Below are 15158 nucleotides of genomic sequence, written 5' to 3'. Positions count from 1 at the left end.
GATCCACATGCGGCTAAGTTTCAGCCTCCTGGCAGAGGAAACCAGGTTTTTGGCTAAAATGATGGTACTGAGGAATGTTCATGATGCCGTTGACCTTAAAGGCACAAGGAAGCAAAATAGCCACGTAAAAAAAATCAAAGATTGTGTATTTTACAGTAGGTATGGGGTTCTTTCATCATTCTTTCGACGACTGGTGTACGTCACCAAAGAGCTCTATTTCCATGTCATCCAACAAATGTAAAAGCCTATAGTTTGCTAAACAGCATTGGCACTTGGATGGAACTGCTGACGGGTGAGTTCAACAAGGCTCCCGCTTGTGGCGAACATGTTACTTAGTTACAATTTCTGTTGAACAATTTAAATGAACAACAAATCTTACGGTAAAGCCACAAACGGCTACTTTTTGTGTGGATTACTGTGGCTTTCTAACAGCAATATTCAAACTGCCAATTACTTTGCTATTCTTACTACATGTAATAGAAACCATACGTCAGAATTATTATTTGAAGCGGCAGTTTAGAATTGAAACAGACATGTTCGCCACACACTACCTTCTCATACTGTTAGCTAACGTTGTCAATGAACAGAAAACAAATGGAATGCATTAGCTAATGATTGCAAACGTTCGCAAACTATTTCACTTGTTGAATGCACCTCAGATTACGGGTTTTTCTGCCATTGAAATCCTCAGGCAGTATAAACAAACAGAAATACATTTTCTGGATGGAAAAACACTTCCATTGTAAACATAAACAACTAAAACCAGATCGTGCCTTCAACAAGTACTCCACATTTTGTTACGTTACAGCCTTACTCTAAAATGTATGAAATAAAAACAATTCCTCAGCAATCTACACACAATACCCCATAATGACAAAGCAAAAACAGGTTTAGACTTTTTTGCAAATTCATTACAAAAAACAACAGATACCTTATGTACATAAATATTCAGACCCTTTGCTAGGAGACTCGAAATTGAGCTCAGGTGCATCCTCTTTCCATTGATCATCCTTGATATGTTTCTACAACTTGATTGCAGTCCACCTGTGGTATTCAATTGATTTGACATGATTTGGAAAGGCACACACCTGTCTATATAAAGGTCCCACAGTTGACAGTGCATCAGAGCAAAAACCAAGCCATGAGGTCGGAGAAATTGTCCATAGAGCTCTGAGAAAGGATTGTGTCGAGGCAAAGATCTGCGGAAGGGTACCAAAACATGTCTGCAGCATTGAAGGTCCCCAAGAACACAGTGGCCTCCATTCTTAAATGGAAGAAGTTTGGAACCACCAAAACTCGTCTTAGAGCTGGCCGCCCGGCCAAACTGAGCAATCGGAGGAGAAGGGCCTTAGTCCGGGGTGTGACCAAGAACCCGATGACCACTCTGACAGAGCTCTAGAGTTCCTCTATGGTGACAGGAGAACCTTCTAGACGGACAATCATCTCTGCAGCACTCCACCAATCAGGCCTTTATGGTAGAGTGGCCAGACGGAAGCCACTCCTCAGTAGAAGGCACATGACAGTGAGCTTGGAGTTTGCCAAAAGGCACCTAAAGGCTCTCAGACCATGAGAAACAAGATTCTCTGGTCTGAGGAAACCAAGATTGAACTCTTTGGCCTGAATGCCAAGTGTCACGTCTGGAGGAAACCTGGCACCATCCCTACTGTGAAGCATGGTGGTGGCTGCATCATGCTGTGGGGATGTTTTTCAGCGGCAGGGACTGGGAGAGTAGTCAGGATCGAGGGAAAGATGAACAGAGCAAAGTACAGATAAATCCTTGTTGAAAACTTGCTCCAGAGCATTCAGGACCTCTGACTGGGGCGAATGTTCCCCTTCCAACAGGACAACGACCCTAAGCGCACAGCCAAAATAACGCAGGAGTGGCTTCGGGACAAGCCCTCCGATTGTCCTTGAGTGGCCCAGCCAGAGCCCGGACTTGAACCCGATCAAACATCTCTGGAGAGACCTAAAAAAGCTGTGAAGCAACATTCCCCATCCAACCTGACAGAGCTTGAGAGGATCTGCAGAGAAGAATGGGAGAAACTCCCCAAATACAGGTGTGCCAAGCTTGTAGAGTAATAACCAAGAAGACTCGATGCTGTAATTGCGGCCAAAGGTGCATCAACAAAGTACTGAGTAAAGGGTCTGAAAACTTGTGTAAAATATGATTTTTCCATTTTTATTTTTAATAAATGGGGTATTGTGTGTAGATTGAGGGGGGGGGGGGACAATTTAATCAATTTTAGAATAAGGGTGTAACGTAACAAAATGTGGAAAATGTCAAGGGGTCTGAATACTTTCTGGAGGCACCGTATAAAGTATGAAGAAAAGATAATGAAACTATATATTTATTTTAAATTACAATCTTTGAGAACTAACAAATCACCAAAATAAAAGCTAGACGGAAATATAGAATTTAAAATTCCAAAAACAATGAATTTAGCAGTCTAGATTTTGTTATTTTGTTTGAGCAAAATAACACAGCATTAGCCATGGCAAAATGCGTAGAAGCGCAGGAGATTAGCTTTAGAACTGCACAAATGTGTCTCAGATTTTTTTGAATTACAGGAAATTTGCTTAAAAATGCAAAAATGTCTCTACCACACAAAGATGGGGGTCTGAATTATTATTATTATTATTTTTATTCAGCCGGGTCGATGGGCCTACCACGCCCCCTGACATGCCCCATACTCAAACCACCATCTTATTTGCCCCAGAAAAAAATCCAACAAATGACCTGAAAGTACAGCTCTTTGGCACACAAATACGTGCAAGTGATCGGCAGGTGATCAGTGAGAAGAGAGTTGCCATGGATTGAGGAGCCTGGCGAGGTCATTTGTTTGATAATTTTTTGTTTAGGCGTGCCTTTTTATATTTGTCCCCACAAGAACAAATGGGTTGGGCTGGCCGACTTAAACAGAGCTCGCCATGGTAAGTACTTTTTCTTCCTAGGTAGACACTGACAACATCAGTCCGCTTAAACATTAAGACAGGTTATGGAACAGTTAGGCATGCCTTGGACCTGTAGACATAAGAGTTAGAGCCTTGTATGGAGAGAATGTTTACATTGACTGAACTCTATTCCACTGCCTAGCCTTTCTGAGGCTTGAGTGAGCCACCCGGTGAGTCAGAATAGTACCTGTGAGAATGATGTTGGGGATGTTGCCATGGCTACTGTAGCCCAGCTGCTGGGAGTCTTGCAGGTTGCCGTGGCTTCCCGTCAAACCCATCATCGCTGCTTGGGAGTAGCTGAGGGTTGAGCCCTGGCCGTACAGACTATTGCTGTCGATCATGTTGAACTGCTCCAGCTGTTTGAGGAACAGAGAAAACAGCAAATCAACATACCAGGAGGTTAGCCAACACTCAACAACAAGGGTTCATTTCTGTACACAAATGGTCAATATAAAGATATAGTACAATGGGGAAAAAACTGGGAGGCATATTATTCTATTGCGCTTTGTTTCCCAATATTGTCAGAATGGATCAATAGATAGCCCATCACATCAAAAGTGTCTTATCCAAGATAAAGATCCAGTTCAAAGTAAAAACTGGAGACCTGTTGTGTTGTGAGGCAAACATATTGGAAATTATTGCCATATAAACAAGTATCTAATATTAACTTGCATAATTAGTCCTGAGGCAGACTGTTAAACTTAACTTACCTGTTGGGAGAGAGCACTGGTCTGTCTGGATGCGAGTTGCTGGTCATAGAAGTCTGCAAATACACTGCCCAATATGGAGTTGTGCTAGAACACAAGTATATCCCCTCTTTTTGTTAAAAACAACACCAGGATATTAATTCACAAGTATAAAATACGGGAGAAGAAGAGCAGACACAGAGAGCATTTGAATCACACCACAACTCTGTAAATGAATAATTTCACAATTCATAAGACATTCCTATCAAACGATTGGGTTTTTTCTTTCCATTGAGCTCCAGGCAACACAGAAAACACTGCACACATCTGCAATCCTGCAAACAAACCATAACATACTGTAGCCCGGTCTAGATTAAGCATGATACAGTACAAGCACAGCAGGATTCATGTTTCACAAGCCCATCAATTAATTCACTGTGCATTCAACCTCAATCTCCTCCATTAGTTGATTAAGTCATCATAGTAACCGCTTCACATCTATGCCCATCTCATCTTGCAAGATGACTCCACAGATCAATTGCATTTACCTGTTGTTTTTCTGATGTTCATGTAAGTGCCCAACCAGCCAATATGTCAACATGCACTGAATACTAGGACCTACTTGAAAGCACTTAATAAATGTTATCAACCCACAACCAATAATGTTGTAGGGAGTCTTTCAAAAGGGTTGCAGTTACCATGTAAGCTTTAGTACTGAGAATTCTGATGAACTTTAAATAAATAAATACAACGATATGAAATCATATGGAAATCCCTTTTCTGAGTTAAAGCTAGAATTTATAAAACATTCAATCGTCCAGTAATGCTCTTCGAGTTTTAATTGCATATCCTTATTAAACCCGAAAAGAGTATCTACTCTTTCATCGTCCGCCTTAATGTATAAATAATAGGAGCATTTTCACAGGCAGACTCAGTAAGGCAGACTTCGCCATGCCCCTTTAAGTTCAGAACCACATCTGTGCCCTGCCAAAAGAACAGCGGGGAAGAACGTGATAATAGCACATTGACTGTCAGCTACACTGCAGGTTAGCCATCTAGATGAGAGAAAGAATCGATGGGCAAAGCCAACAGAAGCACAAACGAATGAACAAATACAACAAATGTAGCTACTCAATAAAAGATTCCCCTAACAAGATATGACTTAGTTATTCAATGCTGTAAGTGTAGGCCTATATAATACATTTATTTACATTGAACTTACAATGTACATCTAGCCTACAGGCCCTCGTAGAGGGACACTGCTCCTTCTTGATTTTTCACAATAAACAAGTGATTCAACTCTAGCAAGGATAAAAGGTGGCTCAGGTGGCCTAGTGTTAACTACTAAGTACATTTTCCTTACTCACCTAACTAACTAAAGTGTATCAATTTAGTGACTATGCTACGAGGCCACTTAGGATGCAGACACAGAGAAGCAGCAAAGGGGACGGGGTCAGTGACATTGCGAGACACCACGATGGGGGTGGCAGGGGGTTGAAGACACAAGAGCAGCCAGTAGGGGCAGCCAAGAGGCCCAGCTGATGACGAAAACAGAACTACGATGGAGGAACAGTATATACAGTCAGCAGGTTTTGGTCACACGCCCTTACTTGAGGCGAGCCTCCAGGTGAGAAGCCTTGATTGGAGACTGGAGAGGTTGGAGACTGATTGGCTGAAGACCCAGCCCTACTGCGGTACTGTTGGGGGAAAGAGCCCTAATACAGGACATTTTAGTTAGACTGACCGACTGACTGTCCCTTCTGAGAAGGTATGCTGTGTGTGTCCCAGCCTGCCTATGAGGACACATACACACAGAGGATGGGGCTCATGTCTTTCCTACATTTTTGCTAAACATGCCCTGTATTAGTTATTAGTTGACTTGTACCATCATCATGGCCTTGATTCAACCTAACTGTATAAAGAGACCAGAATTAGGCTAACAATCAAACGTTTTAATGGAATCCCTCAGACACTGTGGCTTCAATGATCAAAAATAATGTTATGTAAGGGTTTGTTCCTCCTTTAGGGTGTGTACTGTGCAAATAGCTGACTCACTAGCTAGCCATTTGGGGTCATTCTTCAACAAGATAACCGAGTAATCAACTGGCATTTACAGTAGTAGCTCTCTCCTCTCGGTTTGTCTTCTGCTCAAGACAAGACCACTGCAATCCACTTCCACAAGATCCAGAACATCACGAGTACAATGGTCAAATTCCATATTCACGCAATAGAAGGTTAGTTGACTGTATGTTTACTCAAACAAAAGCTGAGTTGACACATGATCACCCAATGTGAGGTGATGAATCACGTCAGTATTGACAGACACTCATATTTTATCTCTGAGTTCACTACTGAGGTATACAGTATGTGGGTCTTTCTATAAATAAATGGAGCCAATGTGTGACATTGGGATAAACAATTTAAAATGGTTTGAAACAAAAATATGCTATCCATTCATGTTTTTGTATTTTCTTATATCTGAGAATTAACCAATAATATCAGGCCACACCCGGCCATGGTTACAGACACCTGTGTGTTCTTTGACACGTTATGAACTAGTGACCCGCAGTATTTGTCATTATACCCTGATGAAGACAGCTTGTCTGTCGAAACGTTGGTGATTAAATTATTTCATCTGAGCTCCTAGAGTGTGCGGCTCTCCTTTTCTTTTCCAAGTGTTCTACTCCGTTAGCCAGCACCTCACCTAAACAGGTGTGCGTTTCTTTCGCCACTAGATTGAAACAAAAATCAAAAAGATTTTCATGCAGTTCCACATACTTCGAGGAATAATTAATCCATTACTCCATCTATATAACAGGCCTAGGACTATACATCATTTAAGCAGAGTTCATACAAACATTGGCAAGTCAAATTCAGGGACTTTTCCCAAGCACTTAAATGTAATTGTCTAGGACCTCAATGTTATACAATCGTATAATTTATATTATGAACTGGGTGGTTCGAGCCCTGAATACTGATTGGCTGCATGTTTTGTTTTACACAGGTATGACAAAACATTTATTTTCACTGTTCTAATTATGTTGGTAACCAATTTATAATAGCAATAGCTCCGTATCGTGTCGTTACAAGAACAGCCCTTAGCACTGGTATATTGGCCACAGCCCCTCGTACCTTATTGCTTAAGTATACCATGACATTGTTGAATACTCGTTTCTGATTGGCTTGAAGGGCATTCTCGAGTGTGCATTATGTAAGGGACAATCAACGAGGGGCTACGCTTTCTATGAAAAATGGTGAACGACGTGGAAGGTGTGTTCCACGACACGCTAACGTTCAACGGAATTGCACTTATTTTCCAGAGAACGCATAACGTTAGATCCCCGGGTTGATTATCCCTATTATACTGTAACGAGCCTGGGTTTTCCTTCACTACCCGCTCTATGAAACAGCAGAGGGCAGGTGGATGTTGAACACATTTCTACCAGCAAATGAACACATTTCTTCCGGGCAAATGTGTTACTTACTCCTGAGGTGCTGACTTGCTGCACCCTCGACAACTATTGTGATTATTATTATTATTCTTATTTGACTATGCTGGTCATTTATGAACATTTGAACATCTTGGCCATGTTGTGTTATAATCTCCACCCGGCACAGCCAGAAGAGGACTGGCCACCCCTTATAGCCTGGTTCCTCTAGGTTTCTTCCTCGGTTTTGGCCTTTCTAGGGAGTTTTTCCTAGCCACCGTGCTTCTACACCTGCATTGCTTGCTGTTTGGGGTTTTAGGCTGGGTTTCTGTACAGCACTTTGATATAGCAGCTGATGTAAGAAGGGCAATATAAATACATTTGATTTGTTAAATTATAGCAATGGTATTATAGGGATAAACAACTCGGGGCTCTATGCGTTCTGTGGAAGATTACTTCCACAACGCACTAACACCTCCCACATCGTTCATTATTTTCCATAGAGTGCACAGCGCCTTGTTGTTGATTGTACATATAGGGCATAACAGATTTTCCTGTCGCCTACATTATATGGCCGGCGCATGCACACAAAATAATCCATGAATAGCGGTAATCTCACCATAACTGTTTTTATAATGAGAAAGTACCCAAAAAAAGGGCTCATTTTTTAAATGGAAGGATTTGCCTGGAAAGCCAAGTTGAAGCCAACAGATATTGTCGTCCTCATAATAACCACACATGGTTTTATCGCAACAGAGTAGCAAGACCCTTGCAACAGAAACTGATGCATTCGTATTGTAATACTATTCAATGAAGCATCTACTTACACATGGGCACTAAAATCTCTAAGTTCAGCACGGTTGGGGCGATGCTAAAGAAATGTTTGACACTTAAATTCCAGAGCATTTCTCTACCGAATGCTCCTAAAGCAGAAAAAAAACTACTTTAAGAAGTAGGCTAGTTCCTCTGACCTCAAGATCAAACCAAAGATCAAATTGTGTTCCATAGTGTAGGAATACTAAGTGGGTTTGAGTACTATATTGTCCTACGGACATAGTGTAGGATAGGGAAACGTTTGAAGAGGGAACGGTTTGATTAGGTAAGCTTACCGAGTTCATATCCATGGAGTTCTGTGTCTGGATGGAGGAGGTGTTCAGAGGGGAGGGGAGCTGAACCAGCCTGGTCAGTCCTTGAGTGGTCTGTTGCTGCTGCTGAGAGGAGGACTGGCTGAAGAACGAGTACTGGGACAACTGCGCTTCCAGAGTCATGGCATCTATGGTCTCTGCCTGAGACAGATGGACATAGGGGTTTGAAATTAGTCAGTGTGGGGAAAAGGGAGAATTAGTCTACAAACTGTGATAGAAACATCTACTACAATCCTCCATTCTCTTACCTTTTAGTCATTTGGCAGGTGCTCTTATCCAGAGCAACTTTAAGTGCATTCAAATAGGGAGGATACAACTACAGAATACAATAATTGTCAATACACAAGGAAGGTTATTTAGAAATATGTAACAATCACAGTGCTAGAAGGGTAAAGTACGGTACGTGCTACCTGGGCGAGGGTGAGCGGTGGCGACAGGGTGGGGGAGAGCTGTAGGGAGTGGTGCTGGTGGGAGTCCTGGTTGACCATGTTGTCCTGCCTGCCTTGCTGGGAGGTGGTCTGTCCTGGTGGGACACAAAACAGCAAACATCCCCTTGAGAATTCCCACAGTTTCATAGAAAGCTAGAGAAATAGAGTCATAGATAGATACATTTTGGCACCATACGTTGTCACCATCTCCTCACACTTTTGAAAAATCAGGATTTCAAACCCGGTTTGCAAAACCCTGTATATCTATTGTTCTGGAAGGTGGAGGACAGAGGTCACCTTGGCTGGTGGAACTGAAACTGTGTGAGTGGCTGGGGGCCAGGTTTCCCTTGCTGTTGGAGGTGCTGAGGGTGGAGTCTTCGGGGTCCAGGGGGGTGGGCAGCGGAGGGGGGAACTGGATGTTGGTCAGATCAGGCAGGGAGCCACCGCCCGTGTCGTGGGCTGATGGCATCAGTGTCGCAGTCAGATCCTGATCCGGAGATGGGAATATACTGGAAATAGAAAAAGAGTTGATCGGTATCCCCATAATGATAGTTGAGGTAGTATCAATGATTTATATCAACCATGGATTGCTGATTCTATGTTTTGGACAATGAGAGGCTTTGACTCCACCGGTCAGCCATATTGGTACTCCTCAGAAGAAGCAGTCCCTCCATAGGAATTAATGGAATTCTACAGTATTTCAATTAAAAGGACACAATTACATGAATTTACAGTGCCTTCAGAAAGTAGTCATAGCCCTTGACTTATTCCACATTTTGTTGTGTTACTGACTGAATTCAAATTTTCTCTCACCCGTCTACACACAATACCCCATAATGACAAAGTGAAAACATGTTTTTTGAAAATGTTGCTAATTTATAGAAAATAAAATACAGAAATGTCTAATGTATTTAAGTATTCACATCCCTGTGTCAATACTCTGTAGAAGCACCGTTGGCAGTGATTACACCTGTGAGTTTTTCTGGGTAAGTCTCAATGAGCTTTCCACACCTGGATTGTGCAACAAATCTGCCATTATTCTTTTCAAAATTCTTCAAGCTCTGTGAAATTGGTTGTTGATCATTACTAGACAACCATTTTCAGGTCTTCCCATAAATGTTCAAGTAGATTTAAGTCTAAACTGTAACTCTGCCACACTCTTCTTGGTAAGCAAATCCAGTGTAGATTTGGCCTTATGTTGTAGGTTATTGTCCTGCTGAACGGTGAATTAATCTCCCAGTGTCTGGTGGAAAGCAGACTGCAAATTATCTGGGTAGCCATTTGATTAGCTGTTCAGGAATCGTATGACTTGTTAGAAGCCTCATGGACCTAGACCTGGTGCTCTGGTACCGCTTGCGTGCGGTAGCAGAGAGAACAGTCTATGACTAGGGTGACTGAAGTCTTTGACAATTTTTAGGGCCTTCCTCTGACACCGCCTGGTATAGAGTATAACATGACAAGCATACCCATAACATGACGCAGACAGCACTATGCTTGAAAATATAGTGTTATTCAGTAATGTATTGTATTTGCCCCAAACATAAGGCTTTGTATTGAGGACAAAAATGAATTGCTTTGCCAATTTAGTTTGCAGTATTACTTTAATGCCTTGTTGCAAACAGGATGCATGTTTTAGAATAGTTTTGTTCTGTACAGGCTTCCTTCTTTTCACTGTGTCAATTAGGTTCGTATTGTGGCGTAACTACAATATTGTGGATCTATCATCAGTTTTCTCCTGTCACAGCTATTAAACTCTAGCTGTTTTAAAGTCACCATTGGTGACCACTCAACCAATCATGGTGAAATCCCTGAGCGGTTTCCTTCCTTTTCGACGACTGAGGAAGGATGCCTATATCTTTGTAGCAACTGGGTGTATTGATACACCATCCAAAGTGTAATTAATAACTTCACCATGCTCAAAGGGATATTAAATGCCAACATTTTTTTTTACCCATTTACCAATAGGTGCCCTACTTTGCAGGGCATTGGAAAACCTCCCTGGTCTTTGTGGTTGAATATGTGTTTGAAATTCACTGCTTGACTGAGTGACCTTAGAGATATTTGTGTCGGGTACAGAGATGAGGTAGTCATTCAAAAATCATGTTGAACACTATTATTGCACACAGAGTGAGTCCATGCAACTTATTATGTGACTTGTTAAGCACATTTTTACCCCTGAACGTATTTAGGTTTGCCATAACAAAGGGGTTGAATACTTATTGAATCAAGACCTTTCAGCTTTTCCATTTTTATTAATTTGTAAAATGTAGAAAAAACAAATTTCTCTTTTACATTCAATTCAGGCTGTAACAACAAAATGTGGAAAAAGTCAAAGGGTGTGAATACTTTCTGAAGGCACTAAGTATTATTTTGTTGTAGTGGGGACTAACATTCAAGCTCTATAAAAATTATAATTTAAGGAAAATGTGTTTAGTTTAAAAGTATTAAGGTGTCTATTAGAATAAACGTGGCAAAAAAAAGTAGACATTAATAAATGCATTTCCATAGCTTCAAATGTTTTTTTACAATGGTGGGGGTGTGCTAAAATGGAGGCATGTTGGCTTCAACAAAAGTGCCCTGTCTGCCATCTAGTATGCTGGATATATTTAAATCATTGGGTAGTATATGCACAGCCAGCCAATTTCATAGGCTGCTGCAGAGTATGTAAAACAACATAGAAAAATAAATCAGAATCCCCCACCCCCCCTGGACTTCAGAAATATTTTGTCCATTGTGGATTTCCCTTGGAAATGTACACTACTGTTCAAAAGTTTGGGGTCACTTAGAAATGTCCTTGTTTTCCATGAAAACATACATGAGACGAATAGGAAATATGGTCAAGACAAGGTTATAAATAATGATTTAATTGAAATAATAATTGTGTCCTTCAAACTTCGCTTTGTCAAAGAATCCTCAATTTGCAGCCGTGCAAATCTTTGGCATTCTAGTTGTCAATTTGTTGAGGTAATCTGAAGAGATTTCATCCCATGCTCCCTGAAGCACCTCCCACAAGTTTGATTGGCTTGATGGGCACTTCTTACGTACCATACGGTCAAGCTGCTCCCACAACAGCTCAGTAGGGTTGAGATCCGGTGACTCTGCTGGCCACTCCATTATGGACAGAATACCAGCTGACTGCTTCTTCCCTAAATAGTTCTTGCATAGTTTGGAGCTGTGCTTTGGGTCATTGTCCAGTTGTAGGAGGACATTTTTTCAAAATCAAGGAAATGTATTTTGAAAGGTAGTGTACATGGTCCTTCGAGCCGGATAGGAAGTTGAGCATCATGTTGTGCTGAGCGAATAGTCCTTTTTGAGGTCAGTTCGGTTAGAATATTCAAAAATAATTATGGTTTTCTATTTCGGTATCCATCTATTTTTTTTTTACATTAAATGCACTATGCATTATTGTGGGCTGAATGCTGTAACACAGAATAAAAATGTATTAAAACGTTTTTTAAAACTATTAAAATGGTAGTGACTACCCACTATTGCTTATTAACCATCATTTAAATCACATTACTTTATTTTAATTAAACATTTGTTTTGTTTTATTTTATTTTAGTAGTTCTTCAAAGTAAATAAGGTATACTTATAGGACTGCTGAATACCAACTATCAATCATTTAAAAACATGTATTTTCTGGTAGCAATACCTTGTAAAGCAACTGCTTTTATCCCTCTCAATCATGCAGTTGGTTTTCCCTCAGTCTGTCTTTTCCACACCATTCTTATTACAGCTCAGTGCTCAGCGCAATGGATTATGGTCATTGTCGTTAATTACCACTTTTTCCATGTCGAATATTTTCCTCCCTACTACAATCGCACACTTCATGCTTGATCTGATTCATCCTCTACAGAAACTACACATTCAGCTGACAGAAGAAGAAAAAAACTAAATGGAATTCAAACAATGGAACCAACATCGGTCAATTAGTTGTTTTAAAAAGCAATAAATTAATTGCACACAAGCCCAAGGACAGGCTAATTTTCTCCAATTGATTTAACTCTTATAAGATCAGGACACATATCTGCTGATATCCCTGCAAGGGAATCTGTTCACATTCTAAAAATAACAATAACATAAAATCACACACAGCCAAAAATGGCTGGATCCACAACATTTCTCAAAGATCTCAAACTATTCCAAAATATCAGATGTCTACAGTTGAAAAAACATCAACTCATCACTAAACCACCATAATCTGTCACTTGTCGCAGGCTATCGTAATCAGCCATTCAAAGCTCACATGTAGTCAGGATATTTGTTTAAATGTTACAGCCTGTGGGACTCGTTGAAGTACTCACTTGATTCCTGGGACCTTGGACCTTGATGAAGCATTCTAAGGGAAAATAAAAATTACAACTCAGAATACAATACAACTCAGTTAGGGCTGTATAACAAAACAGTGGAGATACAGTTGAAGTCAGAAGTTTACATAAACTAGTTTTAAATTACTCCAACCTACGTGTTTCAACCACTCCACAAATGTCTTGTTAACAAACTATAGTTTTAGCCAGTCGGTTAGGACATCTACTAAGTCATTTTTCCAACAATTGTTTACAGACAGATTATTTCACTGCATCACAATTCCAGTGGGTCAGAGGTTTACATACACTATGTTGACTGTGCCTTTAAACAGCTTGGAAATGTACAGAAAATGATGTCATGGCTTTAGAAGCTTCTGATAGGCTAATTTACATCATTTGAGTCAATTGTGTACCTGTGGATGTATTTCAAGGTCTAACTTCAAACTCAGTGCCTCTTTGCTTGATATCATGGAAAAATCCAAAGAAATCAGCCAAGACCTCAGAACAAAAATTGTAGACCTCCACAAGTCTGGTTCATCGTTGGGAGCAATTTCCAAATGCCTGAAGGTACCACATTCATCTGTACAAACAATATTATGCAAGTATAAACACCATGGGACCACGCAGCAGTCATACCGCTCAGGAAGCGAAAAGTGCAAATTAATCCCAGAACAGTAAAGGACCTTGTGAAGATGCTGGAGGAAACATGTACAAAAGTATCTACATCCACAGTAAAACGAGTCCTATATCGACATAACCTGAAAGGCTGCTCAGCAGGGAAGAAGCCACTGCTCCAAAACCACCATAAAAAAAGCCAGACTACGGTTTGCAACTGCACATGGGGACAAAGATGGTACTTTTTGGAGAAATGTCCTCTGGTCTGATGAAACAAAAATAGAACTGTTTGGCCATCATGACCCTTGTTATGTTTGGAGGAAAAAGGGGGAGATGATGGAAAATTGTGGATTTATTGAAGCAACATCAGTCAGGAAGTTAAAGCTTGGTCTTCCAAATGGACACTGCCCCCAAGCATACTTCCAAAGTTGAGGCAAAATGGCTTAAGGACAACAAAGTCAAGGTATTGGAGTGGCTATCACAAAGCCCTGACCTCAATCCAATAGAAAATGTGTGGGCAGAACTGAAAAAGTGAGTGCGAGCAAGGAAGCCTACAAACCTGACTCAGTTACACCAGCTCTGTCAGGAGGAATGGGCCAAAATTCACCCAACTTATTGTGGGAAGCTTGTGGAAGGCTTCCCGAAACGTTTGGCCCAAGTTAAACAATTTAAAGGCAATACACTCAATTAGTATTTGGTAGCATGTAAACTTCTGACCCACTGGGAATGTGATGAAATAAATAAAAGCTGATATATAAATAAACAATTCTCTCTATTATTCTGAAATTTCACATTCTTAAAATAAAGTGGTGATCCTAACTGACCTAAGACAGGGAATTCTTATTAGGATTAAATGTCAGGAATTGTGAAAAACTGAGTTTAGATGTATTTGGCTAAGGTGTATGTAAACCTCCAACTTCAACTGTATATCACCAGATCTGGGTGAATTTCACCTTTTTACCATCCCAGTTCTGTTTCTGTTCGTCTTTGTCCATATCTGATTCTGTGTCTTCTGGCCTTGGTACATGAAGCATAAGCACTGGGGAGATTGAGGAGAAGAAAGAGGGAGAGGGAGTTGGATTTATCTAAATTGTCACTTATCTGGAATTTAAAAGAGCTACAAATATACAGTACCAGTCAAAAGTTTGGAAAACACACCTACTCATTCCAGGGTTTTTATTTATTTTGATTATTTTCTCAATTGTAGAATAATAGTGAAGACATCAACACTATGAAATAACATATGGAATCATGTAGTAACCAGAAACAAATCCAAATATATTTTATATTCTTCAAAGTAGCCACCCTTTGCCTTGATGACAGCTTTGCACACGCTTGGCATTCTCTCAACCAGCTACATCAAGTAGTCACCTGTTATGCATTTCGATTAACAGATGTGCCTTATTAAAAGTTTGTTTGTGGAATTTATTTCCTTCTTAATGCTTTTGAGCCAATCAGTTGTTTTGTGACAAGGTAGGGGTGGAAAACAGAAGATCGCCCTATTTGGTAAAAGACCAAGTCCATATTATGGCAAGAACAGCTCAAATAAGCAAAGAGAAACGACAGTACATCATTACTTTAAGACATGAAGATAAGT

The 15158-nt window shown here is 40.5% G+C and overlaps 1 protein-coding gene across 4 annotated transcripts in view; it reads right to left on the bottom strand.

The window, feature by feature from the left end:
• crtc1a (CREB regulated transcription coactivator 1a) overlaps positions 1–15158 on the bottom strand; it is a 46729-nt gene that overhangs the window by 13309 nt on the left and 18262 nt on the right. Inside the window, exons 6-13 of one of the 4 annotated variants that reach the window (XM_052477145.1) lie at positions 14515–14600; positions 12944–12978; positions 8937–9148; positions 8615–8734; positions 8176–8348; positions 5249–5353; positions 3663–3746; positions 3140–3308 (exon numbers count right to left, since the gene is read on the bottom strand). In XM_052477145.1, coding sequence (XP_052333105.1) covers positions 3140–3308; positions 3663–3746; positions 5249–5353; positions 8176–8348; positions 8615–8734; positions 8937–9148; positions 12944–12978; positions 14515–14600 — 984 coding nt within the window. Of the gene's footprint in view, positions 1–3139; positions 3309–3662; positions 3747–5248; positions 5354–8175; positions 8353–8614; positions 8735–8936; positions 9149–12943; positions 12979–14514; positions 14601–15158 lie in introns of all 4 variants that reach the window. The other 3 variants (XM_052477146.1, XM_052477147.1, XM_052477149.1) reach the window with 3 other exon arrangements.

This window comes from Oncorhynchus keta, chromosome 23, assembly GCF_023373465.1.
Source record: "Oncorhynchus keta strain PuntledgeMale-10-30-2019 chromosome 23, Oket_V2, whole genome shotgun sequence".
Lineage (NCBI taxonomy): Eukaryota > Metazoa > Chordata > Actinopteri > Salmoniformes > Salmonidae > Oncorhynchus > Oncorhynchus keta.
This window is presented reverse-complemented; position numbering and strand designations above follow the sequence as displayed.